We start from the raw sequence: 26,194 nt of genomic DNA on the forward strand, positions 1-26,194 counted from the left end.
CATTTTCCAACATTGATCCCACAGATAACTCGTATATATTTGCACCCAAAATGCAATATGGTTCAAAGGGACATCTTGAGGAGCTACTTCTTCCTTCCAATCATTCATTATAAATTTATAAATGGTTATCAGAAGACCATGGGCCACCAATAATGACTCTACTCCGATGGACTTTATGAAAGAATTTGAAAATAAATAGGTTTGTATTCTCTTCCGTGATTGCTACCTATGCCCGACTGTCATAAGTTAGCAATCTGATTTTTCATAGCAAGAATCATGTTTTATCAGTTCGAAATCTTCTAATCATAGATAACTCACAGACATTTTCATCATTTGAAGTCACATTTATGCGGTAGCGGAGTAGGGAATTTAAATTTGGGGGCCAATTTTACTCGTGTCTCTCGGCAGTGTCAAATTTATATTTATGGAGCTTGGAGAAATAATAATAACATAGTTATTTAGAATAAAATTCAAAAAGACAAATAAAAGTCTTTTATTTTATAAAAATGAGGTTTGTGGGGGTTTGAACTCACGATATTTTATTAGAAAACAAACATTTTAACCAAATCAACCATCTTCGAATATTCGAATTACACTGCACACACGTCAATATAAACTAACTTTAGAGAGGGCTATCAGAGGCCGAACATATACTACTCAAGGGCGGAGCCTGCAGGGGGTGGGGATGGGAGCCTGCGGGGGGAGGGGGTGGAGCCCTCCGAGCCCTGGGCTGGCTCTGCCCCTGCATTTATGGAAAGTGCTAACTCGTCATTTTCATCCATAATTACTAAATTCGGCATCCTCTCTTCCGTCTGTATCAAACCTTACAAAAAAGAGAGACAATTAAACTAATAAAGGGTCATTAATGTAAATTGCTTATTCTAGACAATATGAGATTGTTAGCTAAAGAGTAGGTCAAGATAGCTGCTTTATTTTAAATTCAAATTGTTGTAACTTAATCCCTGTACTTCCTATTTAACAAACATAAAATACACAAAACAATTCGGCTGAGACTGAGAGTTTTCATGATATCATAGCTCTTCGAGGTTTAACAAGCCTGAGTCACTTCATCATCATTATTCATCGTTCTTTTTTTTTTATTTCTTTATCTTCCAATTTCTTCATGCCATGACTGAAAATGGCACAAACAGTATCCACCACTCTCTCTAAAACACCACCCAATGTCAATCTTTCATCTGCCCTCACACACAAACTTACACCAAATAATTATTAATTGTGGCAAACACAATTGATACCGATTTTGAAAGGCCACAAACTGGCCGGTTATATTGATCTGATGGTTGCTACACCTGCCAAGTCCTTGCCCACCGATGCTGTGAATCTAGATTATGATGATTGGGAACAATTGGACCAACATGCCATGAGTTTGATTGTATCATCATGTTTCTTGGCTGTCTTGCCCTAGATTGTTGGGAACAACAATAAAGTGAAAATTTGGACTAAAACAGCCTCTAGAATACCGAATTAAGGCTACAAAGAAATCTAGGTAGAATGTATAAAAAGAAGAACAAAGCGAAGATTATGAACTTCGAACAATGAAAAGCTTAAAACCGAACTTGGAACAGACGAATTAAAAAAAAGAAAGTTAAGATCACTCGCTTAGAGCTGGAAAAACTAAAAGAACAAGACTAAGAACTAAAGGAAAAGACTAAAAGAGTTGAAAAGAGAGAAGTGTATTTGTGTTGTGTTGTTGTGTGTTGAAATGGGGAGGGGGATGACTCTATTTATAGTTGAAAAGGGCAGGTTTTATTGTAAATAAATCCCTAATTTCTACCCACCAACCCTTAATTTCATATTATTTAGTTGCTAGTGGGTGGTTAAGTTAGTTAGAATAAGTGGGTAGTTAAGTTGGTTAGAGTAAAAGTAGGGATATCAACCACCTTAACTAACTCTTTAGGCATGGGCCTTACTTCCAAGCCCCAATTCTCCTTGCATATGGGCCCAAATTAGGCCTACGAACACATCACAGATTCCTTGGGATGTCTAGTTTCTGGAACACTTGACCTCGTATGAAAATTCATCCATTTGATACCCTGAACAACCAATTGAAGTGACATTGGTATGAAAGTAGAAACTCTAACTTTCGTGGCTTATTTCTCTCTCCATATGGACCCGAATTAGGCCCAAGAGCATATCACGGATTCCTCGGGATATTTAGTTTTTGGAACACTCAACATCGTGAAAAAATTCGTACATTTGATGCCTCAAATGGCCTGTGGAATTGATGCTGGTACTACTGAAAAGAGGATCATTTTTTATCTTTATCTTTTTTTCTCTTCTTTTCTTTGTTCTAGAGGCCAACTCGCCGAGCTGGACCTCAGTAGTTCCTTTGGGGCTACTCATGCTCCAGCTCGCCGAGCTGGAAGCTAGTAGCACCGAATGGACAATTTTTTCACTTTTTTATATTTTTTGTTTATTTATTATTTTCTTTTATATTTATTAATAAGAATTACAATATGCTAAATATATAAAATTTATTTTATGGGCCTACAAAAATAATAAAGCTTTGTGATGTTTGTCCTCTTGTAAAACAACTACAGTAGTGTTCACATACACTTTAATGATCAAATAAATTTAGTCATTCACCGTTAAATCTAGGCTGATTAAATCTAAGTCTTAGGATGTTTTGAATCTTCACTCTATGATTTTAATAAGCCTAAATTTAAAGGTGAATGACCAAATACTACATGGTTATTAAGGTCCATGTGATCGAAATTGAAAACCACTAAGTTTAAAACCTTAGTACAAATAAAATTCATAAGATTTTTGAACTTGTTCTTTTGGATTTATGAAAGCCTTACAAGACTCATTCTTCATGTGGGCTTGAGGTAACTTGTAATCTCGAAGGAATTTTTCTTTGTCAAGGAAAATACACACTTAATATAATTTCTGAAATGAGCTTATTAGGAGCGAATCATGCGGGGTTCCATATGAAACAAAATCACAATTTGACTCTTACTATAGGACAATTCCTTGTGGATCCAACGTCTTATAAACAACTTATAAGGTAGTTGATTTACTTGTTTGTAACCGGACATGATCTTGCATATTCGTTCATATTCTATCTCAATTTATGCAATGACCTCGCCAGGATGCATTATTTGAAAAAGTTCGAGGCAAGGGATTTTGCTTCGGGCTGCGAGTGAACTTCGTCTATAAGGATGGTGTGATTTTGATTGAGCTAGTTGTTCGCTAACACGTCTTCCTTAACCGGGTGGTTTGTCTTACTTCGGTTGTTCTCCGGTGTCGTGGAAGACTAAAAAGCAACAAATTGTGTCTCGGTTGTCTGCTGTGGCGGAGTATAGATTAATGGCGACAACAATGCGTGAATTAAAGTGGCTATCATTAACTTGTTGATGACTTAGATGCACGATATCAAAAAGTATGAAGTTGTATTGTAATAGTCAATCAGCATTACACATTGCTTAAAATCCCATTATTTAGAAAAGAATGAAATATATGGAGGTTGACTATTATTTTGTTGGAGATAACAATAACTAACATAATAATTTGTTCATCGTATGTTTCCACTAGTTTTCAATTAACATACATATATATAGGTAGACATTATGGTTACTTTGTTTTTAATAAAGTAACTATTACTTTGTTTTTTTCCACCATCACCATTAGATTAATTTTCTATCTTATCATCCAATGATAAAAAAAAAAAATAATAGTTAATTTGTCAAAAACAAAGTAACTATAATCTAACCCTATATAAATATATAAAGGTGTCTTAGAATAAGAATTCCCAACTATACGAGTTTTATATTTATATATAGGTTTAATTAGTGTGAATAAACGTAATAAAAATTTATAAAAAACTTGTAACTTTGAAATATACATTATTCAGATATTTATATTTTCGCCACTTTTTAAGATGATTTTAACTATGACTTTTTCTATTGAAAAAAATGTGTCTTCTATGCTTACTTTGTTTTTGACAAAATAAATTTTACTTTGTTTTTTTTACCATTGGATGAGCTTACTTTATCAAAGTTCATCATGGAAAAAACAAAGTAAGCATAGCCTAACCGTTGAAAAAAAATTATGTTTTCCTCTTTGTTGTTATTCATGATATTTTTATTTATAAAAAGAAAGATATTTATATTTAGCTATTATTCATAAGCAAAAGGGACTAATTCTCTCATAAAATAAAAAAAAAAAGAAAAAAGACAGACTAATGTGGACTTATTTTTCTTGTAGATAATCACAATAATTTGGACTAATCTAGACCATGGTCTTACTCTATCTTCTCTTCCACACCCTAAAATATATTATTAATTAAAATATTAGTACTACTTAATAATTTCGCTGTGAACAGCTACTTGATTATTTTGTTGCTTCAAAATCACTACTTTCCTTTCTTGGCATTCTGCTTTCCCCTCTCTTTCCCTACCCTTTTTGCAGAATCATAAATCCTTTCCAAATAACTAAACCCTATCTCATATTCAAAAAATTCAATCTTTCTCCTTTTTCGTCTTCTCTAAATGGAAGCTGATGTATCCATCCACTTTCCAATCGAAACCCTAACTTAGAATTTCCAGATTTCGACTCTATTACTTCCCTGCAGTCTTCTGGGTTAAATTATGTTCATTCAGGAATCAACAATGAAACGTCTTCTCCTCGTTTTTTGCTTTTATTTATCAGCTTGCTGTTTGATTGCCTCCGCGAGTGTGGTTTTGATTGGAGGCAACGTTACCTTGTCTTTTGATGATGTTGAAGCTAATTTCGGTGAGTGTTTTTTTTTTTCAATTCTTTTCTCTTTAGTTCTTATTGCTATAGGTGGAATAAATTAGCTGTTAACCCACTTAAATTATTGAATTGGGAAACTTGAAAGTTTCGATTTTGATACTCATGATTTTATTGGGGAAACATAGTGTAGTGGTTTCTTGTTGAAAATTAAGAATCACGGACTTGAGATTCTATGAATTTAAGTTTTATAAGCGCCGGAATGCTTGTTGCTTGTTCTGCTACCTAACGTGCCAATTCCTTGTTTTGCTGATGATTTTCAGCTCCACCAATTAAGAGCTCTGGTGAATGTGGGTCGTTGTATTTGGGAGAGCCTCTTGATGCCTGTTCAAATTTGAAAAATAAAGCTGGGAATGTTTCTAATAGTACTTCTCCATATGTGTTAATCATAAGAGGAGGATGTAGCTTTGAGGATAAAGTTAGAAGAGCACAACAAGCTGGGTTCAAGGCTGCAATTGTCTATGATGACGAAGATGATGGCATCTTGGTTTCAAGTAATGACTTTTTTCCCCATTTGAAAGTTAGTTATTGATAGTTTATAGCTGAGCATATAGAATGGGGATTGATTATTATTCATGTTCTACTTTTTTACGTTCAATCTGAGAAATTTAGTAACATGATGTTTCAACTGATCATGGAGAATGTGTAAATTTTATTTCCTTATTCTTTGAATTGGGATATGAACTATATTATTTCATGGATCTGCATAGGTGGTGGGCTTAAGACTTTTATGAGGACATTCAAGTTCGGTTCTGAGAAAAGATTGCTTATAGATTCTCAAATCGAATTACATATAAAACTTATGAATTGGATATTTTGTCAGCAATAGTTGGAGATGTGAAGTTGTGAACTATGAAGTACAACCTGACCATCCAATTTCTTAATAATATGGGATGTAAATCATTATTTTCGATTAATAATAGTTGGACATGCACAGGATGGCTGCTGCCATGGCTTCAGAACCTAGTTGCATTGAGACCCTAATAGAATGGCAGCTGTGTACTATGGTTGAACCTTTTGGTTTTGCTATACCGTGAGGTGATTTAGGGTTTGGCATAGTTATTAAAGGCGCATGGCGCACTAAGGCGCTAGGGGTCCTGGAGCCTTGCCGCATGGCGCACGGTGATGGCGCGCGCCATAGCGAGACAAGGCGCACTTAAGAAAAGAAAAATTATAAAACTATAAAACTAACATAAAAATGCAATGAATACTAAATCATGACAATATTAAGCATAAATAAGTTTTAAAATGAAAAATAAACCCCATGTTAGAAAGCTAAAGTTGAATACTAAATCCTAAGTTCTACGCCTCATCAAAACTCTCCAAATTCATCACTCATGTTGAATTTGAATTCCCTTGGCTGCTTTGTTTCTGTTTGAATTCGTTTTCTGTGTTTTGTTCTACTAAACTTCTTCCTCTTATGATAAGATTTTGTTGTTGCGTCTTCTAATTAATTCAAATATATAATCTCTCTCTTCCTTTTTAATATTTGTATTTTTTTTTTCTCATTTTGGACCCTTAAGAACACTTATTCCATATACGTAACTGTCAAAAAAACCATAAAACAGTCCCTAACTCACCAAGGCGCGCCTTTGGCAACTGCCCCTTGGTGCAAAATGGCGCACCAGGCGCGCGCCATGGTGGTTGCGCCACACCATGCGCCATAGGCGCGCCTTTAATAACTATGGGGTTTGGTTTCTTAGCTGAACTCTAATAACTAAAAAGAATAATCCTTGGTTGAACTTGATTCTTATTCAACAATTGCTTTATGGTAGTGATCTTACATCCGTTCTAGGGGGCAGGGGGGACTCTGGAAATTCAAAATGTTGTTATTTTGTCTTCTCACTTCATCAGTTGTTTGTTGCATTCTTTTTTGGTGGAATATAAATAGCAGTGGTACTTTACTCTCTTCTAACAGTCAACTGAGTGGCTTTGTAATATCTAGGAGTATGGGAGTCAATTGTCAGAGGCAAGTGGATGTTTACATCTCTTTAATTGCTAAATTTACAAACACAGCTTTTGCTAAACTAGGAACTTCTCTCTTTTGGGCTAATAAGCAGTTGATGAGGTGGAAAATAATTTCTGAAGTTCGATATGATTGAAATGTTATTGAATAACAGTTCAATTTTGTTTAACTCGTAACATGTTTCATGAAAGGAAACAAGCTTGAATTTGCACATGACCAATTCAGACCTAGAAGTTCTCTTCCTGCACTCTGCATCTCAGTGTTCGCTTTTATATGCTTCAAATTAGTAAAACCAGTGCTGCCCGAATTGGAGTTGCAAATCACTCTAAAATTATGAGAACTGCTTATGTCTACAATTCAACTAGGGAGAGGAGCAGATATGAGTGGAGGTGGTATATGGAGTTTTGATCCTTGATCCCATGTTTTTCTGAGTGGAGCATTTGACCACCAAACTTCGCCGGATTTGATCATTTATTCTCACTTTTCATAAGTAATGCATATTGTGTTGTCATTGCTGTGATTAAAATTTTGCTTGAGTTCCCAAAAGTTCTATTGAGGTAAAAGAACATAAAAATGATTTTTTAAGTGAGATATATATTAGGTTCTAAGCTACTATTTTATATAGTATATTTTCCAATTACTGAGTTTTGTATTTTTATTTTTTAGTGGCAGGGAGCTCGGATGGTATAAAAATCCATGCTGTATTTGTTTCTAAAGCGTCAGGTGAAACACTCAAGAAGTATGCTGGGTTGAGTGGTGTGGAGCTGTGGATAATCCCAAGCTTTGAAAATTCAGCATGGTCTATTATGGCAATCTCCTTTATTTCTCTTCTGGCCATGTCTGCAGTGCTGGCAACTTGTTTCTTTGTTCGTAGGCATCGTATAAGAAGAGAGCGTCCTCGCTCTTCTCGTGTCCGAGAGTTCCATGGGATGAGCAGCCGCCTTGTTAAAGCAATGCCAAGCCTAATATTCACTGCTGTTCTAGAGGATAATTGTACTTCAGTAACATGTGCCATATGCCTTGAAGACTATAGTGTTGGAGAAAAGCTTAGGATTCTTCCATGTCGACACAGTAAGTCTTCTTCCCCGTCCTTACTTTTTTTTTTTCTGCCTTTCCTCTTCTCTTATGCTTGTCCTTATGCCCATATGTCTGCTTTACTTTATATGATTCAGCATGCTCTTTTTCATGGATATGTTGTTTGATAGGTATAGAAATAAACTTGTATTGAGATAACACAAATTAGTCTTGAAGTCTTATGTATCAGAAGTGGTTGTTGCATGAAATGAAAAGTATTATAAAGTTAAGTTGAGTTGGAATTTCTGATATAGGCGAAAGGTTCCAGCAAGGTCTACCTTCTCCTCCTTTTACTTGTGATTTTCCCTATTATTCTAGCTGTGACAGTTCACTGGAAAGGTGTAGGTAAACAAGCTTAGTTGCCACCGTCTTGTGAACACTGAGTTAAGTTTTTCTAAAATTATGCGTTCCAGTTTACAGTCCCAAAGAACATCCATTTATCATAATATTTGATTAACTGAAACTTTGAAGCTAATAGGCAGAGTATTTCTTTAGGCCATAACAAAATTCAGTATGCAGCCAACAACTATAAGAAAACTGAGAATCCATATGAATGTATGGCATATCCCTGTAATTGAATATCTAAGGGATCGTAACCATAGTTGTCAAATCGAGATTCGACTCGTGAATCGAAATCCTATTTTGTGAATCGTACTCGTGAATCAAACTGAATCGTAGGATTGAGTTCAAATTCATAATATTATAAAAATAGAACATTTACCATGTTGAAGTCAAAATATTATCAAATATTAGTCTAGAAATGCAATTTTTATGTCAAAAAAAAAAAAAAAGAATCATATCAACCAAGTACTTAAAATTCAAATCCAATGCAAATGCAATCCCAATTCTGTTTAATAACTTAGTAGAGACGAAGAGTTTGGATTTCTGACTCTGTTTTTTTTGCCCTGTTGTCAACTTGATAACGATGGAATGAAGCTAGTTTTAGTTGATAACTTAATAAATAACAATCGGACTAGAGAAGAGTGAGTTTAGTAGTTAGTGTTGTTTAAGTTTTTGATGAATGGAGATGAAGATCCTACTCGAAATAGAGCTGAATCGAATCGAATCGTATGATTCGAATGGGAATCGTAAGATTCTGTATAATTTAGATTCGGCTCGAAATAAAGCTGAATTGAATCGAATCGTAAGATTCGTAAGATTCTAACAACTATGGTCGTAACTGTATGCATCTTGAGTGGACTATTTTCCAGTGAAGGAAAAAGATGGAGGATGCAACTAAAATTAGTGGGATGGTGAAAAAGAAATAAGCAGCTGTGCAGTTTGATGCATATGCAGTAGGTTCTATGTGAAATTTACATAGTATATATGATGGGAACTGTGTGTAATGTTCGAAAAGTTTGGGTGGCAAAATGCAAATACTGAACTTGTCCATAAAATCAGTGTCATTGAAGCAAGATTGCTGGACGTTTATAGAAAATGGAAATATACAGAGTATTTTCGGATCCCATATTCATTAGGAAATTGGATCCAAGTACTGTGCAAGGACAACTACATAAAAAAATTTGTTTGAGCTAGATTAGACTTTTGTTGTTCATGGAAGAAGCCTAAAAGTAAAGAGTAGACCAGAATTTGGTATATAGGAAGAAAATTCAACTTGTTTGATGAGAATAGGGACTCAATAATCTGTTATCCATCCTCGATGTTCGGCATTCCAACAATTCGTGCAACATTTAAGATGAAGTGTGGTGAAAATCAAGCTATATACATGTACTTTGGACAATAAAGCAATGTGAAGAAGTTAATAAGGATCAAAAGGGAATGTTTTTCAACATGAAATCCTTTCATGAATCAAAGTAAGATTTTTCCGGCATGCATGTCTATTTAAAGGATGAGACAACAACAACAACAACAACAAAGCCTTAGTCCCGAAATGATTCGGGGTCGGCTAACATGAACCATCATATAAAACCGTGAAATCAAGTCGTGTCAGCAACACAAATTCGCTCCCTCCACTCCGTCCTATCCACTACCATATTTTCCTCAATGCCCAGTAAACTCATATCACTCTCGATCACCCTCCTCCAAGTTTGCTTAGGTCTTCCCCTACCCCTCACCACTACATCCCTTTGCCACTCTTCGCTTCTCCTAACCGGCGCATCAAGCGCTCTACGTCTCACATGGCCAAACCACCTTAGTCGGTTTTCTCTCATTTTATTCTCAATAGATGTGACCCCTACTTTTGTCCTAATTATTTCGTTACTCGCCCGATCCTTTCTCGTATGACCACACATCCATCTCAACATACGCATCTCCGCCACCGACATCTTATGGATGTGGCAGTGTTTCATTGCCCAACACTCCATACCATATAACAATGCTGGTCTAATTGCCGTCCGGTAGAATTTCCCCTTCAATCTATTAGGCATGCCGGGGTCACAAAGGAAACCCGTAGCACTCTTCCACCTCGACCAACCAGCTTTAATCCTATGAGCAACATCTCCATCTACTTCTCCATCAGTTTGGATAATAGATCCTAAATACCGGAAGCAATCCGAGGCCTGAACAACTCTCCCATCTAGGGTGATTGTCCTTGCCTCCCTACTCCTATGGCCGCTAAACTTACACTCCAAATATTCCGTCTTACTTCGACTCAACTTAAAGCCTCTAGATTCTAGAGTTTGTCTCCATAGTTCCAACTTCCTCTCCACTCCTTCTTTCGTCTCATCAACCAACACAATATCATCTGCAAACAGCATGCACCATGGTATACCATCTTGAAGTGAACTTGTTAGTTCATCCATAACGATGGCAAAAAGAAATGGGCTTAGTGCGGAACCTTGATGCACTCCAATCGTAATAGGAAACTCTTCAGTCTCACTAGTACGTACACTCGTGCATGCTCCCTCATACATGTCCTTTATGATGTCAATATATTTCCGCGAAATGCCTTTCCTTATCAAGGCCCACCAAAGTACTTCCCTTGGTACCCTATCATATGCTTTCTCCAAGTCAATGAAAACCATATGCAAGTCTTTCTTCTTATTTCGATAGTGCTCCATTAATTGTCTCATTAGATAGATGGCTTCCATAGTTGATCTTCCTGGCATAAAGCCAAACTGGTTTTCCGAGATCTTCACCGTCCTCCTTAGCCTTTGTTCGATCACTCGCTCCCAAAGTTTCATAGTGTGACTCATTAATTTGATTCCCCGATAGTTGGCACAATCTTGGACATCGCTTTTGTTCTTATACAAAGGGATTAAGATACTTTTCCTCCATTCTGATGGCATCTTATTGTTTCTCCAAATTTTGTTGAAGAACGTCGTCAACCATTCGATTCCTCTTTCTCCCAAACATCTCCAAATCTCAATAGGGATGCCATCAGGTCCTACTGCTTTCTTCAACTTCATCTTACTTAATGCCACATTGACTTCACCTTTTTGAATTCTCCGCAGGCATTCATGATTTATCATATCGTGATGGATACTTATATCTCCCACATCTTGTCTGTGATCTCCATTAAATAAGTCATCAAAATAGGACCTCCATCGTTCCTTGATATCCTTATCTCCAACTAGGACTTGCTGGTCCACATCCTTCACACATTTAACTTTTCCGAGATCGCGCGTCTTCCTATCTCTCATCCGAGCAATTCTATATATGTCTCTTTCCCCTTCTTTCGTATCCAATCTGGTATACAGATCCCGATTCACCGTTGTTCTAGCATCTCGTATGACCTTTACTTCCCTTTTAGCCTCTTTGTATTTTTCGTAGTTCTCGTCACTCCTACATTTACCCAACATTTTATAGGATTCTCGCTTACTCTTTACTGCTTGTCGTACTTCTTCTGTCCACCAAGATGTGTCCTTACCCGGTGGCATTCTACCTTTAGATTCCCCTAGAACTTCCTTCGCTACTTCCCTTATACTATGCTCCATCTTAGTCCATATCGAATCTATATCTAAATCCATATTACAAGTCCAAACATCTTTTTTGGTCATCTCATCCACAAATTTTTGTTGATTCTCTCCTTGCAATTTCCACCACTTAATCTTAGTCTCTACTTGTGGTGTTTGTTTTCTTATACATTTCCTACTTCGAAAATCAAGCACCACTACTCTATGTTGGGTTGTCGTACTCTCACCAGGGATCACCTTACAATCAATATAACTCTTTCTCCAAGCACTCCTTACTAAGAAGAAGTCAATTTGGCTCGCATTACCGCCACTCCGATACGTCACTAAGTGGGATGTTCTCTTCATAAACCATGTGTTCATGATACTCAAGTCATAGGCTGATGCGAATTCCAAAATATCATTTCCTGCTTCATTCTTATCTCCAAAACCATACCCTCCATGAACACTCTCAAACCCATCTCGCCTAGAACCCACGTGTCCATTGAGATCACCCCCCAGTACCATTTTTTCATCCCTAGGACCCTGTTGCACCACTTCCTCTAAGTCCTCCCAAAAAGCTTGTCTTATAGAGACATCTAATCCTATTTGTGGCGCATATGCACTAATGACATTCACAACCTCATCCCCTATCACTTGCTTGACACTCATAATTCTATCGCTCTTCCTAGACACCGCTACTACATCATCAATATACTCCCTATCAATAAGAATACCTACTCCATTTCTACCCTTATCCTTTCCTAAACCAAAGCTTATAACCCCAAGGAGCTATCTCTCTAGCCTTGGCTCCAACCCACTTGGTTTCTTGTAGGCACATTATATTTATTCTCCTCCTCTTCATAACATCTACAATTTCAACTAATCTTCCTGTCAAAGAACCTATGTTCCATATCCCAAAGCGTAACCTACTACCCTTACCCCTACCCCTACCCCTACCATTACCGTGGACTAGCTTATTTACCCGCAACCCTTGCATATTTGACACCACCCCCGGGTCCTGGGGTGGCGCGCCGCTTCGGGGCGACGACCTAACAACCCTTGCACATTTATCACTACACCCGGGTCTAGGAAGTGCAGCGCGTCGCTGAGTAGGGAACACCCCAACGGTATTTATAGTATGGTTCATGTCATAAGATGTGGCTAAGTTTTACGCTGGCCGCCACAAACCTACCGCAACCCTCCTCCTTTGTCCGGGCTTGGGACCGGCTGTAAAAGCCACCAAGTGACCCTCACAGGCGGAGTTTAAAGGATGAGAAATGAAATTAAATTAAAATGTTAACAGCAACAAATATATGTGCATGAAAATGGAAACGGAGCTTCAATTAACGAAGTTGATAAAAAATCAATTGATTTCTTGAGAGTTCCTTTGTGAGAGTTTCTCTGTGTTAGAGAACCGCAATTTGAATAGTCAGGTTTGTTCTTGATTGTTAGAGGCTGGATTAGGGTCTTTACAACTTAGTTTTGCAAGGGTTTTGGTCTGTTCAACCTCGGTTCGTCAGCTTTCTTGGGGAGTCATATCTGGTTATCAAGGCTTTATTCCTTGTGGGTTCACATTGTTTAATAAACATCAATCTAAAAAATCGCAACAATTTGAGTTGCTTTTGGCAGTATACCTTATCTGCGTCAAATTTGAGTTGCTTTTGCCAGTATGCTTCTTGGGCTTGTTTGCATGGTCCAGTTCAATCCAAAACCAACTTTATGCGCAAATTAGCCTGCTACATTGAAATGTGGTCAATTTAGTTCAGGTTTCAGTTAATCAGTAAAACTGGGTGCATTGTTAATGACTAATTTGGCCCAAAATAAGTCCTATGAAGTTATTGATATGATTCGTTTAATCTCAATGTTCATATCTACTAATTTAGCATCTTAACATTTTTCATTTACAATGACTATTTTTTATAGCTTCATTTTAGAGAAAAACTGTGAATTTGATTATAACCGATGATAGGGTGTTGCATTGTAATGTATTCTGTAAAATCTGAGGTAGTGTTTATCTTCAATAAGTTATATTGATAATTCTTAATTTTGGTATCTGTCCAGAATTTCATGCCATGTGTGTGGACTCTTGGCTTACTTCATGGAGAACATTTTGCCCTGTATGCAAGAGAGACGCAAGAACTAGCACTGGCGATCCACCAGCATCAGAATCGACCCCATTGCTTTTGTCCAGCGCAGCTTCCTTGGCTTCTTCGTCTATGTTGTCATCCTTTAGATCTTCATCATCATTGGCCATACGAATTGATCCAGGCACATCTCGGTCCCCTTCAGTTTCTCATATTCCCTCTCTTCCTTCTTATTCTGCTACTCCTTATCTCCAGCACTCTCTTAGATCATACAACCAATCCCCTTCGTTAAGCATTAGCCACAGCTCAGCAGGTCTTCGGCATGTATCTTCCCAGAGGTCTATTGCTTCACATTTAGTATCATCGCACTCGTTGGGTTACCCGTCAATGTCACCTCTTAATGCAAGATATATGTCACCATATATTCCAAGTCCAAGCAATGCCTCACCGAGTTTCATAAGTTCTTCAAGTCATCAACCGCGGCCGCTTCATTGTAGCGAATCTGCTGCAACATTCTCTCCGTTTGCATCAGCTCATTCGCTTCCAGATTGTTAATAAGAAGAATATGATTGGGAACTTGTAAGTATGCGCCTGGAAACAGAAAAGAAACATATTTCGAAACAGTTGAATTTGACCTTAATGATTGGATTTCATCTGATGGTGTCTAAGTGACCTGATTTGTACAGCATGATACAATTTGATCTCTTTGTTTGTAAGTGATTAATTGTTGTTCTTACCTTTGACGAAATTTTCAGTTGTTGCGAGTGTATTATGTTTGTTGTATGAGGCGAGGCCCCTGTTAAACTGAGTTTGGAATATTGAATGTAATTTACAAGGAACTAACCACTTGGGTTGTGATCATTGCAGCTTGGCCATACGTATATGGTTGATGAATTTATTGGCTTTTCTATTTTCTTCGGAGAAAGGCTTGCTGCTATTTTCAATTTTCTCTTTTACTTCGCAGTGAAAGCATCAGGTCACGTAAACTGCGAACCCATTGGGTTGTGTAAAATCTCTAAATATCATTCGATAAAGGTGCAAATAAGTTAAATAAAGAAATTTATGGATCTTGGATTGATGTATGAAATTGAAGTTGGATTGCAAATGATAAGAAGTGGAGTCTATTTTGAAAAACATATTATAAGATCTCTATTTTTTGTCAATATTAACAATTTGGTCTTATTGTCTTATTTTTCTAGATTTTTAACCAAAAATATCTTAGCTTAGATACAAAATGGTCATGTTACTCTGTTATTTTTTGACTGTCTGTTTGTGCCAAATATAATGGTTAAAAAGCTAAAAAAAATTAGACAGCTGGACCAAGAGGTTAATATTGACAAAAAATAAGGATATTATAATGTGTTTTTCAAAATAGGAGGACTAAACAGTGTGTTAGATAAAAAGGAGATGACTAATAAACTATTTACCATAATATATATACTAATGGTATTTTGGAAAAGTCTAATTTAAAACTGTCTAGTTTGATAAGAGGTTGTGTAATGAGTTTAAGTTAGAGACTATACTTATTTTGTTTTTGATAAAGTAAGCTTACTTTGTTTTTTCTACCATTATCCAATTTCATGATAATCTAATAGTGGAAAAAATAACTTTGTTTACCAAAAAAAAAAAAATAGTGGAAAAAATAAAGTAAGTCTTATTTTGTCAAAAACAAAGTATAGAACATACATCAGTTTAAATATGTAAACATGTCTATTAATTGAGTTTTGTCATTTACCTAATAGGTGCCTTATATGGTTACTTTGGTTTGACAAAGTACCATTATTTGGTGTGTTTTCACCATTGGATAATGGAGTATAAAGTTAATCCAATGGTAAAAACACACAAAGTAAGCATAACCTTTACTCTACTTAATAATTTAAACCTTTTTAAGATTTATAATGAATAAATTAGGATCCTTACAAGTTGAGTTTCAAATAAAAAGGTAAAATTATAATCTCAATCATTATGTCTTTAATTATTTATTCGTCCAATGCTCATCCAGCTTCATTAACTTGTTCAAATTGGTCACTTTACTCCTCCAACTCATCGAATGTCCTATTTACCCCCTTAACTTCATAGAAATGATATTTCCCACCCCTTAACTTATCCAAATTAGTCATTTTACCCCTCATCAACTCATCGAATGTCCTATTTACCACCTTAACTCCATAAAAGTGGTATTTCTCACCTCATTAACTCCATAAAAATGGTATTTCTTACCCCTTTATAGTGCAAAATTAATATCACTTATTCAAATGAGTTTGAAAATATATATTTTTAATATCAACTTTTTATTTTGTTTTAATTTGATAATTATATCGATCCTTCATGTGTTAATATTGTATTACAATAATTAGATAATAAAAAATTTAGCTAGCAGAAAAAGTTGAAAAGAGAAAGAATGAATAAAAGATACAAATAACAAGAACATTTTTTTTTTTTGATAAAAAAACCAAGAACATTAATATAAACAAGTTAAAGACATTATATGTAGGGAAAATGTATCAAAATAGGCCTATGATTTTGGAGAAGTATCAATTTAGGTTCCACGTACAAAATAACACTAATATAGGTTTAACGTTTAAAAAATGTATCAATTTAGGCCTCGATGACGGATTGTAAGGGGTGAGAAATACCACTTTTATAGAGTTAAGAGGGTAAATACGATATTCTATGAGTTGGGGGGGGGGGGGTAAATGGACAAGTTGAGGGGGTGAGAAATACCACTTTTATGAAGTTAAGGGGGGTAAATAGGATATTCTATGAGTTGGGGGGATAAATGGACAAGTTGAGAGTGTGAGAAATACCACTTTTATAGAGGTAAGGGGGTAAATAGGTCATTCGATAAGTTGAGGGGGTAAAATGATCAATTTGAACAAGTTAAAGGGGCTGGAGGAGTATTAGACCTTATTTATTTGTTAGTGAGGAATGTATTGTGAAATACATAGTATATCTTTATGGGATAATTACAAATAACTACCCTGTGGTTTAACTGATTTGCAATATGGTACATGTGGTATTTTTTTTAAGCTTAATACACAAATAACCCCCTGAACTCGTTCAAATGTTGCAACTGCCCCCTCCAACTTTCAATTGTAACAACTTACCCCTCGAACTTGTCTAATTGTAACAATTTACCCCCTTAAACTTGTCCAATTGTAAAATATAACCTCAAATTGCTGACATGGACTGCAATTGAAGAAACACGTGAAATGCAAAATCTGCAACGATCATGAAGTGTGATAATCAGATCTTTGGCGTGATATGAATATGGCGAACCGTTTTTACGATTGCTTCAAGTAAGGGGTAAAAAAATTCTCAATTTGGGGTTATGTTTTACAATTGACAAGTTTAAAGGGTAAGTTGTTACAATTGAAAGTTGAGGGGGGCAGTTGTAATATTTGGACAAGTTCAGGAGGTTATCTGTGTATTAGGCCCTTTTTTTACAAACACATGGTTGCAAAATTTTACATGTTTTTTTACTTTGCCAAATTTGGCCGATAACGACCTCAAAATGAAAATTTTCAAGAATTAAACTTGTTTGGTATCATATTTACTATAGAACCATATTCTTAATTTTTCAAAATCATCATTTTTGGAGTTTTCTCTCTCTAAACATTATTTTTCTCTCTCATAAAAAACAACATTTAAATGACCTCAAACCTAAAACGTTGAAGAATTAAAGTTGTTTAAAATATCATTTAACTCTTGAAAAGTTTCATTTTGAAGTTGTTATCGATCAAATTCTGACAAAGTGAACTCAACTGCAAAAGTTTGCAAACCACAGGGTTGCGTTTGAAAAAAAATACCACAGGTACCACATCGTAAATCGACCAAACCACAGGTAGTTATTTGTAATTAAACCTAACTTTATGATAATTTTAAATAGATTATTACTTTTCTTTTATAGTGGTATGGATAAAATTATAATATTCTAAATGATTTTTTTTTTTAGATAATGCTTGTAATTTCATTAGATAAGAAAAGAAGTACAACAAGCAAAATGTAAGGAATAAAACCTTACATAATTACAGGAAACAAATACAATATCCATAAAGTGATGAAAATGACTACAAAGAGCAAGAAGACACCATAAAAGACATAAAAAACACAAAACAAACAAGATAAATAATTTCCGCTCTTGCTAAATCCGAAAAAAGCATAAACGAAAGAATAACAGACAGCAGATATAATCAGACGGAGAAAGAGTTCCGATGAAATATATGAATATAGACTAAAACAGCAATAAAAGAATATAGAAATCTAACCCGTGTGAGTAGGAAGAAGGAAGACCCTTCGTCCTTCTCAAAGAAGATCAACAAAATAGAAAAAGCAAAATAGAAAGATTGATAGAAAAATGAAGAGAAAGGGAGAAGAAGAGAATTTGCAAATTTTTTCTTAGTTTCCTGCAAAACTGCCAGTGAGGTTTTTTTAACCGTATTTCCTTTCAACAAAAAGAAGTTCCTAAATGATTACTTATTATATCATAAGAAACATTAATGTTTCAGAATAATCTTATTTTCATTATTATTACTAATTCATAACATTATTTTCCATTTGAAAGTATAAGAGAAAAAAAAAAATTATGAGGTTATAAAAGAAAAAAAAAAGTCTTAACATTTTATTCCAAGGATATTCTTTGCCCCTAATGAAATAGCATCTGAAAATTGTGCTAAAGACATAGCATATTATGCATATTAAATTAGTTCTTAAAATTGGCAACTAGGTTAAATGGAACAAAAATAAATAAAAGCTTAATATATCGTTAAGCCCTCAATTTGTCCAAAAAGTTGACTGACTTTCTAAACTTTTAAAGTGTCTCGATTGCCTTCTGAACTTACATAAAATGTTCAGTTAGTTCCATAAACTTTCGTAAAATGTAATCAATTGATCATTCAGTTGCAAAAAATTAAGTTAATTGCGGAAGATATATTCCACGCATCTTAAAATGTTACTACATAATTCAAAAATAGATTAAAAATGAAGTTATTACTTGCTCAACTATAAAACTTTTTTGCTTTGATTTTAGAACCGTATACCCCGATCTTGTTCGTTTTACTTTTTTTAAGATGCGTGGAATACATCTTCCGCATTTAACTTATTTTTTTGCAATCGATTGATCAATTGATTATATTTTACGTAAGTTCAGAAGGCTAATTGAATATTTTATACAAGTCTAGGGAGCTACCAGATACTTTAAAAGTTCAGTGGACCATCAAGCTTTTTGGACAAGTTCAGTAAATAAATGATTTATTAAGCCATAAATAAATGTACATATATCGATAAGATACATGTAAATTTACAATTAGGGTTCTTTTTATTTGTAAAAAAATTTAATGTGTCAGAATTTTTTTTACTTTTTCAGTGTTTGTTTGGTTAAGAAAATTAGTTAATAAAATTTTTATGTTCAATGGAATAAAAAAAGAGAATTAGGAAACTAAATTTTCTTCACTTTCCTCCTCCGCTTCTTTATTTTATGTTCAATCCATGTAACTTATATAATAAACGAGCTAGATAACAGATTAGTCGGATTGATTTATGAAAAAAATATGACAAAATGTGAAAACTGAAGAAGAAAAGGGAAACCGCAAAAAACGGAGAAACAGAAAAAGAAGAAATGAGAAAAAGGGGAAAAGATGGAAAACGTGAAAAATGAAAAGAAAAACTGTAAAAACGAAAAAAAAACATGAAAACCAGGAAAAGTAAAGAAAAAAATGCATTATTTGTTCGTTTTTCTCTGTTTTTCATGTTTTTTTCGTTGTTTTCTTTTTCATACCTTTTCATTTTCACACTTTTTTTGGATTTTTCCGTGTTTTATGTTTTTTTTTACCGTTTTCACATTTTTCTTGATTTTCCCTTTTTTTCATGTTTTTCTTGTGTAGTGAAATTATGGAATTTTAGGTAGATTCTAATGAAGTGAAGTCTAATAAGGACCTTATTTCTAAGGGCTAATTACAAATCTAGTCCAACTAAAATGGCTCATTTACATATCTAATCTACTTTGCTTCCATCTTACCAAATTAGACCATTTCATGAACTTTGGGCAAAATTACCCTTAGTTCTATTGATCGATGGATCTGCTCCTGCTTCTTCTTCTTCTTCTTCTTCTTCTGGTTCTGCTTCTTCTTCTTCGATTTCTGATATCAATCGTTAGCGATTTTTGAGATTTTTGAAGTATTATGTTCAATTTTCCGTAGAAATGGTATGTTTTTAGCTTATACGCCTGCTTTCTCGCTGGTCTTGCCTCTTTCTTCATCTGTAATGGTATCGTTTCAATTTTCTATATTTTCCATCATTTTTCTTCATTGTTGTCGTATTTGTGACGAAATTTGTCGCATTTCGTCACAAATGTGACAATAGTAGTTGCATTTCGTCGCAAATGCAACAACACTTATCGCATATGCGACAACTCTTGTCGCATTTGCGACGAAATGCGACAATTGTTGCTGCATTTTTGACGAAATGCGACAAAGTTTGTCACAAATGGGACAACAATGGATGAAAATGGTGTAAAATAGAGAAAATTGAAACGATACCATTATAGATGAAGAAAGAGGCAAGACCAGCGAGAAAAGCAGGCGTATAAGCTAAAAACATACCATTTCTACGGGAAATTGAACATAATACTTCAAAAATCGCTAACGATTGATATCAGAAATCAATCCATCGATCAATAGAATTAAGGGTAATTTTGTCCAAAGTGGATGAAATGGTCTAATTTGGTAAAATGGAAACAAAGTAGGTTAGATATGTAAATGACCCCTCTTAATTGGACTAGATTTGTAATTAGCCATAAATTATTTCTCAAATTCACTCCATTTATCAAACATTAAAGGTAAAATTGATTGACTTCCAACTTTAGGGATAAAATTGAATCATTTTAGACGTTAGGTAAAATTGTTGTTGATCCAAAACGTTTAACCGTTTTTGGAAAGATTAAGGTTAAAATGTTGAGGTTAAATTTAGTTTTTATCTCATTAACTGTGATTCAGAAGTTAGATTTCCATAATTTCTAGTAAAGTACGATGGGGTTAGCAAAGGATTTAAGAATGGGGAAAGCATTGCTGCAACTGCGCCCCTTTCTTCTAAAACCAGAACCTTTCTTCTTCCTCCTCCTTCTTCAAAACGATTCCGACTCTTCGCCACCAAGGTATTCTCAAATCACCTCACTCCTTCCTCTTCGTCTTCTTCAATTTAATTTCTCTGTGGTTCTGCAATTGGTCACTTTGTTAATCTCATACTATGATCTTTCCCCCAATTCATGTTTTACAGATGTCAACGGAATCCTACAAGTTCCGCCCTTATGGAATAGACGCCAAGGAAGTATTTTACTCCACCCAGCTTTCCTTTGCGTTGGTCAACCTCCGCCCTGTTGTTTCTGGTATTGTTCCTTTTCTCTTCCCCTTCTATTTTCTCCTCTTTCATGTTCTTCTCTTCGCTTTTGCAGTGCTTTAATTTATGTTATTACGCTGCATTTTGATGTATTTCACATATAAATAAAAGTATAAACTCTCCCTTGAGCAGCATGGGCGTATACAGGGGGGCCTGGGGTGCCCGGCCCCTCCGGCCGCCGAAATCACCATGGTCATGAATAGTTTCGCCCCCCTCAAATATTAGTGTATATACACTCTGTGTAGTAATATTTCATTGTTTAAAGGTAGATGAGATAGTTAAAACACTTGTTTCTTTTTAAAAGGTCCTAGGTTCAATTCCCCCTAACCTTAATTTATTTTAGAAAGTGTTTATTTATTTAAATTTTATTTTTCAATAATTATAAAACTATGTTACCATTATTAATTAATTAATTTATTTTTATAACACTTTTGAACTCATTTTTATTATGTCTTTTCCATTAAAAAAATTAATTTCTTATTTTTGAGACTCAAACAACTTAATTTCTAAATTAAATTTTAAAATTTTAAAACTAAAAATGTTAAAATGTTAAATTTTTTTAAAAACTAGTATTGAACTAATAAAAAAAATTAAATATATCCCATTACGTGTTTGGCTTGTCCAAATTTCAAAATTTCAATATTTTAGACCTATTAGGTACTACATAAATCCAAATTTCTAATTATTTTAGGCCTGTTAGGCATTTCTAAATCCAAATTTCTAATTTTTTTTGGCTTGTTAGGCCTCTCTAAATCCCAATTTCTAATATATTTGTTTGACTTGTTAGGCCTTTTTAAATCCAAATTTTTTATTTTTTTGGCTTGTTAGGCCTCCATAAATCCAAATTTCCAATTTTTTTTTCCTCTTAGGTATCCTTAAAATTGGTTCTTGACCATTCAAATTATAACACGCATATATAAAAAAAAATTAAGCAAGTTCGAATTAGTAAAAAAAAAATCTCGAATGCAGTGTAAAATCGCCCCCCCCCCCCCCACCGACTAATCCTGTATTCGCCACTGGCAGCATTGTAGAGTTCACTTTGTGTTTACCTGGAAAATTTTAATCTTTAGAACTACCATCTTGAAAATTAAGGGGGCGTTTGGTTCACAATGGGTAAGGAAAAAAGAATCAAGAAAGGGAAACTAAAGGAAAGGAAAGGAATAAGCATTCATACCCCTGTGTGTTTGGATATGTTTAGGAAAGGGAATGCAATTCCACCATATTCCCTTTGTGGATGTTTGGTTCAAATAGGGAATCAAAACTATTTTTTTTTATTTCATATATAATCAAAAAAATTCAACTCTTTTACTATAGTTTCTATAAAACGTGAAATAACTTCATATATAATCCCAAACAATCCAAAACGTCCTTCACTTGCTACCCTTATTGATAATAATATGAAGTTCATAAAAGTTAAAATTAATCAAAGAAAATGCATAAATATTATATTTACAAAGAAAATAATTATTTTAAAATAATTAAAAATAAATATTAAAACTCAATAATATGATAAAAGAAAAAAATTTGGTCAAAATTATTTTTCAGGGTAAAAAGGTAAAAATAAATAATTATAAGGATCAAAAGTGAAATTAATCTAGTGATAAAAAAATATAAGGATTAAACAAAAATAAAAAAAGTAAAATTTAGTCAAAAAATATTTTTTGAGTAAAAAAATTAAAAATATATAACAAAAATGAAATTAATCCAAAGATAAAGAAATGTAAAAAAAATATAGAGACCAAAATAAAATAGGGAGTAAAGTAAAATTTTATAAGGAGTGTAGGTTAGAGAGAGAGGGGAAAGGGAATAGAAAACCTTAGGGGGAAATGAGGAATGGGTTAGAGGAGTTAGGGGTAAACCCAAAACTAAAAGGGGTAAAGGGAATCATTTAATTAGCAAAACAAAATGAAGTCTCCCCTTTCCCTTACCCTTTCCTAAAACCCCCTAATAGTAAATTTCCGTGCTTGTTTCTTCCTTTTTGTGCTGACCCTATGGTTCATTTTTCTTTTTCTTTGCAGGTCATATCCTTTTCCAGTTAAAAGTTTCTTTGAGATTATGCAAACATTCATCTATCATGTGTCCATAAGTAAACTTATATTGCTTTAACCTTGGTTAGTGCTTCCATTTTGTTTTAGATGTCAGTCATACCTCCGATTGATTAATGCGTAGTGCTATCGTTGTCAAAGGTGTAAGCTATGCAGTATTAGTAAAGATGCATGCTAAAGCAATGTGCCCAGTTGTTAAAGGCGCAAAGGGGCCTGGAGCCTAGTCTCAAGGTGCAACGCAAGGCGGGCGTCTGAGGAACACAAACAAAACAAAACCAAGTAAAAACATAATACTAAATCATAAATGTCAAAAACACCAAGTTAACTTCATACTTCATAGAGACATTAACATATGCTTACCTAACTATTGTTATTAAACTAATAACCATTCATTGTCACTTGATATTCTTATGTGTGTCAGTCGCGGTTTCTGTTTGAGTGGAGTGGAGGAGACTCTTCTTTACGTGATTTCTCTTAATCCCTCTGTAGTCTTTTTATATTTAGTTATATGTCTTGATATTAGATGAAGGGTTAAGATTAATCTTATTTAAATTAGCTTAGTGGTTGAGTTTAGTCAAACATTTGTTTTACACAAAACAGTAAAAAAAAAAAAAACTATTGAAAACACAGAGGCGCACCTTGATTCAGGTTCTGAGGCCCAGTCGAGGCGCACAAGGCGAGAGCCTTTTGAACAGGGCCTCACTTTCTGCAATCAAGGCTCACTGCCTTGAGCTTTGAGTGAGGCGCGCCTTTAACAACTGTGGTAATGTGTAATCAATCCCGTTATTTATAAAGTACTGGTAAAGAAAATACAACAGCATTACATCAGAGGATGCTTGGGATTTCGAAACTCTATTTAATAACTGCAATTCAATTTGGTTGGCTTGACTTGATTTACATGTGCTAGTCTGCCCAAGGCGCCAAGTAAAGCGTTTTGTTGATCTCAGTTCTGATGAGGTTAGTGATCTATGGTCCGTGGCACAGAAAATTGGCGGTCGGCTTGAGAGCTACCACCAAGCAACCTCGCTCACATTTACAATCCAAGTAAGATTCCGTTTTTTATACTCCATTTTCTTTAATCTGATGATCATTTTGCCATTGTTGTTTCTGGTATTTCTATATATACATGAGTAGTTGTTTCAATAAGACAGATGTTCAATGTTGGGGTAATTTTGTTCACTCCATATGCAATAAATAGCACAAAGTAAGAACTTTACCCGCTATAAAAGTTTGACCCCAGAAAGAGATTGGAACGGAAATCCCGGTTTAAGGCTGTTAGTGCGGTTGGCTTACATGGAAGTGGTGGAAAATGCCGGTCCGAGGGTTACCCGCGATTGGTAATGGTATAACGAGAAGAGGGTTAGGGAGACAAAGTTACGCTCTGGGTGGGTAGCGCAGCGCATCTGTTTCTGGTACAGAGGCGACGAGGGTGCTATGTGTAAGGGGTTGAGTTTGGCCATAAGCAAACTCAACCCCAAGCATTGGCAAAGCTACGAGGAAGCTTCGACAAGGAGTGGTGAATGGTACATATCAACATACGCTGACAGTGGAGGCCAAGTTGGTATAAGAAACACTATAGGGGACATGGACTACTTTCGCGTTGGATCTCTACCCCACTGGGTCAATAGTCGGTACTGGTTTAAGTGATCCACCCTAGTCCATTAGGGAATAGAAGAGTTGGGTATTCGGCCTTCGTGAAAGGATGCGAATGTCTCCATAGGGTAGACAAACGCATTGACCTAGCCCCGTGACACTATGCAATTAAAAGCATCATGATTACATTGTCGTCTCCGTTTCTTTTTGCGCTTTTGACTACGAATAGAGATGCATCATTTTCTTAATCTTCATTGCTTGGCTAGAAAGGACATATTACTCCAGCAACTATGCAACTCAATCTATGACCCTTAATCAGTTCTTTCGTGCCCTCATTTTTACGTGACGATACACTAACAGCTAACGACTTGAGGCATATTTTATAGTTTTAGATACAGTATATATCATGTAACTAACAAAATGAGATATGTTTGTTCATGTATTAGGATGGTCCCGAGGCAGGACAGACTGTGGCTCATGTTCATATCCACATTCTTCCGAGGAAAGGCGGTGATTTTCAGAACAATGACGAGATCTATGACGCAGTAAGTTGAAACATTTCATTGAAATTAAACTTTTTATGCAGTTGGAACTCTGAATTGATGGTATTTGGTGTGGTTGAGATTGATGGGATGGGAAGGAGAAGGAATTGAAAGAGAAGTTGGATTTAGATAAGGAAAGGAAGGATAGAAGCATGGAGGAGATGGCTCAAGAGGCAGCTCAATATAGATCACTTTTCCTCTAATTTTACTATCAGACTCCCCCGTCGAGAAAGAGAACTAATCCGAAGGCAAAAGGTCGAGAAACTCAACGCCATTATCCTTGAAGATGAACTTGGAGTTGGGAGTCGGGCCTTCTTTTCGCATTATGGTGAAAAATTGGATTCAATTGTCAACTGGAGACATTATTTAAAGACAATATGTTTTGGAGAAAATTGAATGTATAAAGGTATCCTTGTGAAGTAGTTTTATTTATCTAAGTATCTAAATCCCTATTTTTCCGTTATTTTTTACTTTGAAAACGTCATATTTACCTCCTAATCTTGCTTAAATTGACTTATTAAATCTCGCAACTTTCTTACTTGGTATATTTATAATTTGTTGGGTATTAATTTATCCAAAATCTCCCCTTGTCTTGTCATATTGATTTTATAGAATAAATTGATCATTTTAAGTTAGTTTAGGGAGTAAATATAATATTTTAAAAATATATATCGGACAATTGACAATTCTAGACCATTACATGGAGATAGAAATGTATAAGGCTTTCTAAGTATGTATATTTATTTCTTTTTGTAACGAATTAGATCTAATGAGAATGAGTTAATATACCTACTTGGCATATTTATTTATTTTTTGTTTAGGTTCTTAATGTAATTTTTTTCAATTTTATCCTGAGTTTAGTATTAATTAC

At 34.9% G+C, this 26,194-nt stretch overlaps 1 protein-coding gene and 1 pseudogene across 1 annotated transcript; both read left to right on the forward strand.

Annotated features, from left to right (window-relative positions):
• Positions 1-4,328: 4,328 nt before the first annotated feature.
• On the forward strand, positions 4,329-14,612 carry LOC136235233 (receptor homology region, transmembrane domain- and RING domain-containing protein 2). Its single transcript, XM_066024824.1, has 4 exons — positions 4,329-4,755; positions 5,037-5,267; positions 7,406-7,810; positions 13,729-14,612. Exons 1-4 carry the CDS (start codon positions 4,611-4,613, stop codon positions 14,304-14,306), a joined length of 1,359 nt encoding a protein of 452 aa, XP_065880896.1. The 5' UTR covers positions 4,329-4,610; the 3' UTR covers positions 14,307-14,612.
• Positions 14,613-20,841: 6,229 nt separating this feature from the next.
• Positions 20,842-25,561, forward strand: LOC136201458 (bifunctional bis(5'-adenosyl)-triphosphatase/adenylylsulfatase FHIT-like; annotated as a pseudogene).
• Positions 25,562-26,194: the final 633 nt, after the last annotated feature.

Source organism: Euphorbia lathyris, chromosome 7 (genome assembly GCF_963576675.1).
Source record: "Euphorbia lathyris chromosome 7, ddEupLath1.1, whole genome shotgun sequence".
Classification (NCBI taxonomy): Eukaryota; Viridiplantae; Streptophyta; class Magnoliopsida; order Malpighiales; family Euphorbiaceae; genus Euphorbia; species Euphorbia lathyris.

Bases quoted from the DNA above. Each gene is read 5' to 3' on its own strand.
- LOC136235233 (XM_066024824.1), top strand. From the start codon at position 4,611: ATGTTCATTCAGGAATCAACAATGAAACGTCTTCTCCTCGTTTTTTGC. The intron at 5,268-7,405 runs GTAATGACTTTT...TTTATTTTTTAG, and splicing joins TGATGGCATCTTGGTTTCAA to TGGCAGGGAGCTCGGATGGT. The intron at 7,811-13,728 runs GTAAGTCTTCTT...GTATCTGTCCAG, and splicing joins GATTCTTCCATGTCGACACA to AATTTCATGCCATGTGTGTG.